The sequence below is a fragment of the Scomber japonicus genome, chromosome 2, assembly GCF_027409825.1.
Source record: "Scomber japonicus isolate fScoJap1 chromosome 2, fScoJap1.pri, whole genome shotgun sequence".
Taxonomy (NCBI): Eukaryota; Metazoa; Chordata; class Actinopteri; order Scombriformes; family Scombridae; genus Scomber; species Scomber japonicus.
The window spans coordinates 29,671,258-29,683,592 of NC_070579.1; the positions used below are offsets into that span (position 1 = coordinate 29,671,258).

Below are 12,335 nucleotides of genomic sequence, written 5' to 3' on the forward strand. Positions count from 1 at the left end.
ACTGTGATGGTGATGTATTGTGGTTCTCAGTGGGAACCAGCGGGCCTGTCGGTGTAGATAACCCCAGAGCCGAGGCCTCTCGCAGGGGTAGAGGATGAGAACAGACAGCCTCCCGTTGGGTCCCAGCTCTGTCTTATTTCTGCATCACACACGCCATACCCGCTACACTTGCACACTCGTCTGTGCTTTCATTGTTGTGCCCGCACTGGTTTACTTTTTTTCAATATTCACAGTTTAAGACTCTTTCTGTAATCACATTTTTTCCACCTGAGTTTGAGTTCCTCATTTTAAAATAATTTCTTTGATCCTAAGTGCACACATCCAAAACTAAAAAACACATTTATATATTTTAAGGATGTTACATTAGTGCATATAATCACTGTGCGGTGGTACAACTTATTGCAGTTTACAGTCTGACTCCCTCCTCTTTTTCTATCCACTCGGCGACCGTGATTCCCAGTGACAGCGAGCTTATGCCTAAGCATCAGCTGTTAAATCCAGCTAATTAGACCCCTGCATCTCCTCAGCCCAGCATGAGTGTGTGCTGGAGTACTCACTACAGCGCTGAGTCATTGAGCTCATACTCGAATCCCCGGGCCACCGCGGCCCTCACCCCCTGGTCGGCCCACAGATAGGACAGGGCATGGCTCAGAAAAGGAAACAGCACCTGTTCCTCATCAAAACATCGCCCGCAAGACAGGACAGAATGGGCGTGAACCTGCAAGAAGAGACAGAGACAGAAATATGGATGGATGATCAGGAAGCAGCGGAGGCCAGATGGAAAAAAGGATGTGAGTCTCAGCAACGGGAAAGTTTGAGTCTGTGTCTGCTGTGTAGTCGTGTTAATAAGTATGGGTGTGCAAATGACTGGATATGTATGCACATACACACCCTGTTGACATTTAATAGAGGAAATACTTTGGTCATCATCCCCCAGCAGGATGTGGGTGGACATTGTATGAGCTTTGATAACTTAACAATAAAGTTCAAATCAAATTGAATCTCAGAATCAAACCACCCACCTATTGTCTAACGCTCTGCTCTCTCATGCAAACAGACTTTTGCTGTGTGTCTTTGTGTGTGCGTGTGAAGATGCAGCAGCCGTGGCTGCAGTGGAGAGATGCCTCTCTCTAGTGGTGATTTGGGTGCAAGGCAGGAAAACCAGCAATGTAAAACTCAGGCTTACACCAAGGAGGAGCAGAATGAGAAAAGTAGGGAAGACAGAGAAAGATTTTGAGAAACGTCTCACTGGCAGACCAGTAAGAAGAAAATAAATCAACCTGTGAGACAGACAGTAAGACCAGCAAATGTAGACACACACAGACAGACTACCTTGTTCCTGCTGTTAGCCAGGTTGATGCGAAGGACGCCCATACCGTGGAGTACAAACTTCATGGAGGTCAAGAGGTTATCCAGTACTGCAGGCTGTCAGGAATCAAGGTTTGGAGGTTGAGTACACAGGTAGCCATGGCAACAGGACAAAACAAAAATGACAAAAAAATGTTAAAACTAAGAGAGAGCACACAATAGTGTGCCGATCTCTGCCAGATGTGTCTACGTGTATAATAATAATAATAATAATAATAATAATGCATTTTATTTAAAGGCGTCTTTCAAAGCACTCAAGGTCACCTTACAAGGCACAACAACAGTACATCAAACAATATAAATCAGGTGACATTTAGTGCAAAGATAAAGAATAAATATGAATGTGACTACAAAGTGCATAAAGTGCATTAGTACAATAAATAAACAAGAATGAAAATTTGCATAGTTAGTGAGAGACAGAGTATGCCACTCTGAATAGGTGCGTTTTCAGGCGGGTATTTATGTATAGTTAAGTTTTCTTTAAGATGTTTATAGTAGTGTAATGGCATTGTAACTGACTGTCCTGGGTTCACCTAACTGTATACATTTAATAAGGCAACAATAAACAGAACAATAACGCCAAACTTGGAGTGAGTCACTGAAAGTCATAAATGTGCACAAAACATATTAAGCTGATGGGTCATCTAGTATGCAAAATTAGCTGTGAACAGATACACATAGGAACACACACACAACAAAGCACACAATCTCCACCAGGCATAAGCAGTCTGGTCAAAGAACAAGTATTAACTTGATTCACTGACACCCTCAAACTTTGCAATAGTGTTGGATATCATCTGTGTCTGCTAAGGGATAACTAAATCTTTTGACAAGAGTTCCTAACTTGTTAGTTTGACATTTAGGAACACACACATATTCATTTTATTGATGAGGGTTAGCTGAGAAGAGTTATAACATTCTCATGTCTTTAGAGTAAATAAGCTACAGCCAGGAAATGAGTGGCTTCACTCAGCATAAAGACTGGATACGCGAAAACAGGTAGACTGGCTTAGTCAGAGGTAAAACTTTTTCTTTTTTTAAAAAAAATCCACCTTTAATCAACTATAAATTGTTTTTATTAAGATGGTATATCTTATTTGTTTAATCCGTACAAAAATGAAATATAGTGATTTTCTGGCTTATGTTCAGGATTATTTGACAGAGATTATTAAACTATGGCCTCCTGAATTCACTGATTTGAATAGAGTTTTGCTGAGATGAAAGCAGTAGGTGTCTGGAAGATGCAATATGCAATCAGTCTAAAAACCTGTGGAATATGATCTGCACTTGTTGTCTTTAAAGCAGCAATAACTGATGTTTTTGGCCACTTGGGGGCAGCAGAACAACCTGTAAACACTGACATATGGTCACCATATGATACACAATATAAAATAGCATACATATAAACAGTAGCCTGGAGAAACATTTTAATTCACTTGGATCCATGCGTCAGGTCACAAGTCCTCTGTTTTGGTCTCCAACAACTCCTGAGAGAAATATCTGCTGATATAGCTGCTGAATGCTCGACTGTGTTCGCCAGCAAGCTGCTAACTGTATATGTCAGTCATTTGGTGCTGGTCAGGCAGCGTACAGTGAGTTTAGCAGAACAATTTCACTCAAAACAGCCACTAAACTAGAAACGCTGAACCAAAACAGTAAAGTTTTATGCTTTAAAATCAAAACAATATGCTAAAAGATGCTGAAGTGCTCCTAGTGCACCGATGAACTGCAGAGTGATCATTTTCTCTGGATGTGTCACAACGAACGATACATTTCAATTCACAAATAGTCATCTGATCCATTGTTAATGTGAAAATATTGATTAGTGCAGCTTTAAGATGTCTGAAGTGCATCCATACCAACAGGATTTAAACCTGTATTGTTTTTTTTTTGTTATGTGGATGATAATACAGGGTGAATTAAAAAACAAAAAAGAGAAAACTTATGATTGCACTTTGGGAACTGTGATAATAACACTCCTTGCTCCTTTAATGGTGCATGTGGGGCAAAGCATGTGTGTGTTTCTTTCACGAGAGTTCAGGGTGGAAGTGTAGCGTAACTCTCATAAATTGAACTCATAACTCTGTTTTAGTGCTCAGAAACAGAGCAGAGTGACTCCTAAAAAACAGTTGGGGAAGTGTCTCTGTGTGTGTTTCAGTGTCCAGATTGAGTTGTGTTGCTCTCCTAGTGAAATGTGTGAGGTAAGATAAGTCTGTAAGGTGACAGGGCTTTATCTTCCGAGGAAAGCTGCGCTGAGGGCTGCTGACACAACGGCATTATGGACAAATTAGTCTGTTTTAGGAGCATCTCAGCTGCCAGCACTGCATTGATTTGTGTCAGAAATAAGCTGCTTTGTGCGGCAGTCTCCCTCTGCGTCACCTTCAGTGTCACCCTCATCTCCTCAGATACAGGATTTCATGCTACACCAAACACACATATTTCCAGTTTCTTCTAGTCTTAAGAACAATAAACAATGGATTCTTTAAGGTGCAATTTCTATGTTTTATGATCATGAATATAATTAAAAATCAAATCAGGCAACGGATGATATTGGGGTGTAAAGTCTCAAGGTTTGAGAAATCCTAAACTTCTTCTAAAAAGGCTGCAGGGAGTGCCTGTGTCAGGAACAAATCCTGTAGCGCTCTTGAGCTAGACAATGACTCTATAACAGCTCTGCTTAGGTTTTTTAGTGAACAACAGAGGAGATCTGAGACGCTCTCAGGTATGTATGAGTAAAAGTAACACTGCTAAAAAATCAACATCTTTTTATACATTGGGATTAAGTTTCTTCTACTGAAAACTTGACTGGTTTCAAACCTGCTCTACTAATAATGTGCATTTTCTTCTTCTTTCTTCTTCAACTTAATAGTATTAATTCTGTTGTTTATTCCATTGTGTGGACTTCAACTAATGATTCCTTTCATTATCAAGTGAAAAATGACAGAAATGTTATAATATCCCAGAGTCAAAAGAGATATTTTAAATGTTTTATTTTGTCCGTCCAACAGTTATGTATGATGAAGAAAAGCATTAAATCGTCCCATTGGGAAAGTAAACTAACAAACTTTTCAAAGTTAGCCTGGCTCCGTAGAAGAAGATGAATATGGGTATTCCCCAAAATGTTTAGCGCATTCCTTTAAACCTCTGGGACACACACTGTGTGTTTTGGTGAGTTAACACTGGTTGTAATAGTAATTTTGCTTATTTCCAAGAAAACACCACACGGATACTTTTAACTAAAACTAGTTTTGAAGAACCTGGTGAGATTCAACCACACAGTCAGTGTGGTCACATTTGGTTCTCAGTGGGTGCTATGAGGGACATTTTCATATCACATGTAAAGCAAAAGATACACTTTGAGTTCTATCAGGAAGCCGTTTATACAAACTATTGCTGTCCCACTCACCAAGATTAAAGGCCCAACACACCAATCAAGCTCAGTTTGTACAACCCACACAGTTCTGAGAGGGCGTCTAATCAGGCAACGTAAGTGAAAACACCTGTGTGATTGGACTCTGGATGTCTGGTGGCTTCAAGGATAAATGCAGGTCCACAGCACACATTGAATCAGACTTCATCACACTGATGATATACCTCTGCTTACATTACAAATGCATGTTGAAGGGACATTGGAGCTTTTACTAACTATAGCATTTCATGGGAGATGTTTTTTTGTCTTTATTTGACAGTCAAAAGTGCAGAGAGACAGGAAATAGGGATGGAGAGAGGGTTTTGACAAAAGTCAGTGGCCTGAATTGAACTGCAGACTTCACTGTTATGTGGAATGTGTCTTAACCAAGAGGCAATGAGATTAATTTCTTTGCTCAAATGTAATATATCAACCTCTCAAGAGACCTTGAGATAAAGCCTTATCTTATGTTACCAGGATCAATCTCAGAGTTCAGTCTTGGCAGGTCATATGTTGACTCACTAACTAAAGTCAGCCTGGCAAAATACTTACACCTTAATGGTGGGTACCCCTGAAGGCAATGAATATTTCACTGTCCACCCTTAAGTCAGTTCACAGTATGCGTTGACTTAGTTCAAAGTCATTTGTACAAAGTGAACTTACAACAAATCCCAGCTAAAAAAAGTTATATATTGACATTTTTTATAATGATAATATATGAAATGACGTAATGTGAGAGGCATTGCTCACAGTGATAAACCTGCAGAGAAAAATAATCAGCATCAGCAGCTGCTCTCGCCTTTACGGTTTATAGCGAGTTTTAGCTCAGTGTTAAGGCTGAAACTTAAATGTCTCTCGGTGTTCTTATAACATTTTGGCAGCATGGCAGGCAGCTGTTTCCAGAAAAAAACCCTTTAAAAACCAACTATAAGATACCTGCTCAGCACCAAACGGCACAGTTCGCGGCTAGCTGGTAAACACAGTAGAGCATTTAGCAGCTGAAGAAGCAGAAATTTCCCTCAGGAGTTGAGACAAATCAACATAACTTGAGGCTGTGTCAATGTTGTGTCTGTTTCCGTGGCCCTAAAGTAGCCAGAAAAATCTGTTTATGAAGGCTTAAAGAGATGATTAAAGGAAGAAATTCTTCAAATTTCTACAAATGAAAAGATGAATTCATAAGCAACACAAAACACTGGTTTGAGTGCTACAGCCTTACTTGGTCTGGCTTGGTCCAGTAGCTAATGTTGGCTAATGTTACTTTATGTCAGCAAAGTTAAGATAGATACTTCTCCACTTCTTTTACTGTTATATTATGTTTCAGCTTTTTTTATAAACTCAGCAGATTTGCATCTTTATAAGCATCATAAAGGCAGCACTATTTGGACTTATTCCATTTAATTTTATTATAGGAGGTGTGCTGCTAATGTGTCCACTCTCCTGGACTCAGACCAAACTGAACAACTGCCTCTTTCATGTCAGTGATCTAGTTGTGTCTGCCCTAAGTTATTTCATTCTTCGTCCTTCCTTCCCTCCCTTCACCTTTGTCCCCCTTATCAATTGTTTCCCAGTTCCTCCTGCTCTGACTCAAGGCTTACTTTAGTTTTGTGTTGACAGGGAACGGACGAGGCAAAGCGGAGGCCACAGCTAAACCTCTATGACATCAGACCCTTTGTGAGAATGTGTCGAGAAAGACTTTGTAGCTGTTTCTTTAGATGACAGTGCCAGAAAGTGTAAAACTGAAAACAAAAATACTTTAAAACTGAATGCTTACATGACCATATTATTCCACAACTAATTTGATAAACATTATTTTGGATCAAAAGTGCCATACGTTTTCTGATTCCAGCTTCTCAATTGGGAGAATATGATTCTTTAATTTGTCCTTTTTAACTATTTGAACTCAATGTCTTTGGGTTGTGAACCTTTGGTTGAACAACACAAGCAATATCAGTATGTTGCTTTTTCCTCTGAGAAATTGTTATGAACTTTTTTTTTGAACTTTTTATTTTCTAACATTTAATAGACAAAGTAGAAGATTTAGAAGTTCAGCAGAATAAGTGATAAAGAAAATACTTATTTGCAGCTCTTCATGTCTAGACAGACACGCACGGACGCACGGATGCACGCACACACACACACACACACACACACACACACACACACACACACACACACACACACACACACACACACACACAGAACACATACACACAAAGAGAGAGCCTGGGGCCACAGGTGTGCCATTGTATGGTAATCCGAATCTACCGTCAGCTATTCGTCACCTCTCTGGATAAGTAGAGGTAATAAGACACCCTGTTTTCACCTGTGTGTGTGTGTGCATATGTATAAGTCTGTGTGTGTATGTACATGTGCATGCGTGAGTTTACATTGAAGGGCAAAAATCCAAAACCAATCTCACACCTCTCTAGCTATTGTTTCCTCCTGGCTGTTATTACTCCTACCCGCATCAATCACAGTTTAAACTATTTTGGTACACTATGCTTCGGCAGAGACATTACAACCATCATTACAATAATGTTATTTCTAAATCCATCCAGATACACTCAGCTAATGTTCTTGTATCAGCTCCCTGAACATAGAGAAGTGTTTTAGCATTTGCTACAAAAACACAACAAAGAATGCAGCTGAACTCACAGTGGCCTGGTATTTACTGATATTTACTCATTAACCATACAGCTCTGCTAACAATACATAACTAAATATGTGTGTGTGTTTATGTGTTTTAAGCTCTACTGATTTCGCAAACCAAAACCTCGCAGCCATTTGGAAAGAAAACTCCCAATGCTCTCAAACACCTGAATCAACAAAGAGATTCCAGGCTGAAAAATACAAATTCAGCTCAGAAATGTTAACCAATGCCACGCCAACATGTGAGCACACACAAAAAGCATTGCTTTTGTTGACATGGGTTTGTGTGTATTGGAAGAGAATGAAGGTAAAAATCTCAGTCCATCAACCTATCTGCAGTAAAAACAACACCACAGCCTCAGGCTGCAAATAAAGAAGGGATGAGACAAAGAGGAGCCCCCTTCCTACCTTTCCTGCACTCACTCCCCCCTGGCAAGCTCTCCTGTCATGGTCCTAATGAAGCCCAAACCTGGCTGGCAGGGCCACAAAGAGCCAGACAGAGACAGAGAGACAGAGGGTTTTCAGTTTGAGGGAGCAGGGATAACTTGTCCAGTTCAAGACAGGGTCGAGCTGGTGGACACACAAACACTTCAAGAAGTCAGGTAAGACGGAAGAGACAGACACAATGTGAAACTATATGCTGTAATTGCACTCAGGACTGATAAAGAACGATGAGCTCATGTGTGTGTGTGCACAGGGTAGGGTGTGTCTGTGTTTGCTGTGGGTCAGGGAAGGGCAGGTTCGTGGGTTAGTGTCATTTTTCCACTTGAAAATATGGGCGTCACCTGGGAACCAAGGAAAACTCAACTGACAGCAAAGACAACAAAGGACATTTTAGTCCTGGAATTAAACATGTGTGCACGCTCACACATGTTAAATATTTCTGTACTGATCACATAAATGTTTCAATGCTACATAAAATGAAAAACTGGAAAACTGGAAAAACAGGTTCTGCTTCCAACATTATAATATTAATTTTTATTCACATATTTTATTTGATTATATTATTCTTCTATAGATTATTATACTTAAGTGTCACAGGAAATATTTTTGCAACTCCATGGTGCTCCGTTGACTTGAGAAATATAAGCAAGTTTTTCAACGAATTCCTTTTTTTCATAAAACAAAAGAAAGCAAAGACTTGAAGCTCTCACAGGATTTTAGGTGGGGTGGAATCTATCTCAGTTGATCCAGTTTGTTTAATTTCCTCCATGACTGCAGCACACTGTGTCTGTGTGCCTTAGTTTCATCTCTGGCAACACAGGGCGTCGAAATGGGCGCCAACTTGATCTCACAGAAATATGTGAAATGAACACGACCTGTTAACACTGCATTATGCTGTGGTGGCACTTAATGTGTTAAAATTCCATGTCAGCACCACAATCAGTTTAACTGGGCAGTGGGTCGAATCACACAGGCCAAAAAATTTTAAAGGACAACATAGTGGCTCTAGTATTATAGTTTGAGATGCCAGTATTTCAACTTAGTTTACTCAATCTCTTTACTTAATCACATATCGTGGTCATTTTATGAGTTAGTACAGTAAATATATTACATATTAGTCCTTTAGGGCTGGCAAATTTCTATATTTCTCTGACTGTCATTTAATCTCAATCACGAATGAATTGGTCCTACTTATTAAGTTTTATGTGTGTAAGTATTGTGTGTATATCCAAAGCCTAATATATCGTATTCCTCTGTGCCATAGAGCTTTGTTGTTGTTCAAAAACTATTAAAAACACATCAGTGAGTCACATGGCTGCACTGGGCGACATGTTCCTTCATTATGAAGGCAATGGTTGGCGTAGTTTGTTTGGAGATGGCTCCAAAGATGAATAACAGCAATAACATTTTTCAATCCCAGGAGAGAAGTTCTTCGTTAGGCCAATGCCACCTTCCATGCAAACTAAACTTAAGTTCTTTGAGAAATGTACAGTGTAGCGCAATGTCAAACGTCATAGAAGAAAATTCTCTCCTAAGACTGAAAACATGATCGCTGTCATTCATTTTGGAGCCATTTCTAAACAAGAATGGTGAGAAAGAGCCATATGATGTTTTGATACCCTAACCCCTTAGTAAGAAGGATGAGGTCATGATGGTCCCGCTCTGCATATGAGATTTATTGACAATGAGAAAAGTATTTTTTTGAAAAAATCACCATCCTTCACCTTTAAACGTTGTCTGAACAGCAGTACAAGAATGATGCCTCTGGACAGAGCTACAGATAAGGTGGCTATTACTGACACAAAAGACAACAGGAGGAGAAAGCCGAGCAGAGAGGGAGTTGAGGCGTCTTTAATATCTAGGAATGCACTGAAACGTCCCAGCTGCCTGCGCAAACAACTGGGATCTTCATATGTCATATCAGTGTCTGGATTCATATCCTACCCGATGAGCAACTTCCAAAGCTTTGACAGTCTTTTGCATATTTCCACAACATCAATATTGAATATTTGGATATGTTTTGGATATTGGTGGACGCACAAACCCTCTATCCAAATGTACTTCTTTTCCAAATATGGTTTAAGCATGTTTTGGTTGAGTCTAGTTATTTTATTTTATTACTTTAAGATGTTAAAAAACTGTTTTACCAACTAAGTAGAGGCTAATTAGTATTTAAGTGGGTTTAAACTCCTTCATCACCTTAATCTATGTCAGTCATTTCCAGTGACAAAGCAGTTCTCTGGAGCATGATGAACACAGAGAAAGGCTTTTTCTGTCATCACGTACTCATTTTGTATTTGCATAACAGAGAGGAGGAGGAAGAGGAGGCAGAGAGAGAGAAAGGGGAAGAGATACAAAACAGTAAAGGGGAAATTAGAGGGGAAAAAGAAAGGAGAGCAAATATACGGTAAGGTTAAAGGAGGGGGGATGTGGATGAAGATAAGCCTTCAGTGAAAACAAGCCGATGGGGTGAGTGAGATTTGTGTGTGTGTTGAACCGTTTCCATTCTCCCCACCCCATCCCAACCCCTAGAACAACGGAGGAATTTGGCTTTCAGGCACTCACACACACACTCTCTCTCTCTCTCTCACACACACACACACACAGTGAGAGAGAGAGAGAGAGAGAGAGAGAGAAAGAGAAGAAAGAGCAGATATGAGCCAAACCACTGCATACCAACTTGGATATGAACCCTGGGTACCCTGGAAATCTCAGTCCCCCACAGGAACTAAGCATCTCCTCGTTTTTCATCTGATCTCCTGTTCATCTCCATCACTGCCTCTCCAGCTTTTATCTCTGCTAAACTTTCATTTCAATCCTTTATGACGCATCACTGTGCCCTCTAAACTTCCTCCACTGGGATCATACCTGAAATTAAGACGTGATGATTATCCAAACCAAAATAAGTGGCACATTGGTCTATTTAAAGCTAATCTTATTACTTTTTTTTGTTATGCAGCAGCTGTATTGTACTGGAAACCCATGTCCACTCTATGCTAATGGACTGTTATCTGATAAAAAATACAGTCAGGGTGAACCAGGCTGTTAGTCTGATTAGGTGTAAGTGTGTGTGTGTGTGTGTGTGTGTGTGTGTGTGTGTGTGTTTGTGTGTGTGCTTGTGTTTCCAACCTTGAAGCTGGTGAGCTCTTGCTTGGTGAATCCATTGCTGTGGATGATCTTCATCTGTTTGACCAAAGTGCTTTTGCCGCTCTCTGCTGCACCTGAGATAGTAACATAATTGTAACATAATGGGTAAACTGTGTCTTATTTTTTTCAATGCATTATATATATATATATTTAAAAAAGCATCTGTGATAAGTTCTAATCATTGAATCTGCAATGGTTAAAGTCCCTAATGAGGATTTGTGGGTTTGTCAGCCTGGGGATCTTTATGAGTTTCCAAGAGCTCCCAACCACACTGGAATATATCCAGTTACAGACACAGGTGGTAGTAGATTATTACCACTCCACATACTATTTATACTATCACACATACACACTTCAGATGATCTGGGACAACTTCCTCTCAGGTGCGTTTAAGGTGAGTTCATATGGATATGATCAGGCTCACCTAGTAGGAGTATTTTAACCACATTCATGTCCCGTTTGGCGTACTCGTACAGGTCTCTGTCTATCTTGGCACTGTGTATCCTCGCCTTCTTCTCCTCCTCTGTAACTTCGGTACCGAGGCACAGTCCCATCCTGAGCTTTCATCTCCTCCCTGACCCGGGAACACAGGAAAACAAAAGTAGGGAAATCCAGACTGGGATCAACCCGAGCTCGTTTCTACGCGCAGCATGCCCCGAGTCCTCCTACTGCTCCTAAAACCGCAGGGTGCAGAAGAGAAGAGTTAGTGGGGGAGAAAAAAAAAGTTCAGGCCATCTCCGAAACATCCTTCAAAAGTCGCAGCTTGCGGGTTAAACCGTGCGCGTCCGGACAAAAGTGATTTTACGCATCGCTCCAAGTGTTTTATTTCCCGTGTCAGGCGCAGATTTTAATGGGACTGTCCACCGCCGTGAAAACACCAAAGTATTATATCACTGTGCGCCACAGTGGTTCAAAATCTGCCCTGCCGCCTTGGCAAAGACCCCAGATACTCCTCACTGCCTCCTCCCACCTCAGGCTGTCGGCCAGATGGAAAAGTTTTTTGACTTCCCTGGGAAGTGACGTGCTGGGAATAAAACCTGCTGATTGCGCAATTCCGTAAATTTTACCTGTGCATGCTTAAAGACAGCCAAACATAATAATCTACATGGAGAGGAAGTGGAGGAAAGTTTATTTTTATTCAAATACTGTAGTAAAACTTTGGATTGGACTCTAGTTTGTGATTATACAAAACATGTGATGAGTTTATGTGTTATTATGCGTTGTTATAGATTATAAAGTGCAAACCAACACAGGTGTTTACAGTTGTTGCTGCTTCTGCTCAGGAGCTGTGATGGCATGTATGAGAGGTCACCAGAGT

The 12,335-nt window shown here is 40.4% G+C and overlaps 2 protein-coding genes across 2 annotated transcripts in view; both read right to left on the reverse strand.

Moving 5' to 3' along the window:
* slc26a11 (solute carrier family 26 member 11) overlaps positions 1-2,667 on the reverse strand; it is a 37,817-nt gene extending 35,150 nt beyond the window's left edge. Inside the window, exon 1 of the mRNA XM_053330189.1 lies at positions 2,656-2,667. The gene's annotated coding sequence lies outside the window, so the exon portion shown is untranslated. The remainder of the gene's footprint in view (positions 1-2,655) is intronic.
* gnav1 (guanine nucleotide binding protein (G protein) alpha v1) overlaps positions 1-11,928 on the reverse strand; it is a 28,487-nt gene extending 16,559 nt beyond the window's left edge. The window contains exons 1-4 of the mRNA XM_053330210.1: positions 11,442-11,928; positions 11,000-11,091; positions 1,333-1,425; positions 558-718 (exon numbers count right to left, since the gene is read on the reverse strand). Of these exons, the coding sequence (XP_053186185.1) occupies positions 558-718; positions 1,333-1,425; positions 11,000-11,091; positions 11,442-11,571 (476 nt within the window). The 5' untranslated portion in view covers positions 11,572-11,928. The remainder of the gene's footprint in view (positions 1-557; positions 719-1,332; positions 1,426-10,999; positions 11,092-11,441) is intronic.
* Between the last annotated feature and the right edge of the window lie 407 nt (positions 11,929-12,335).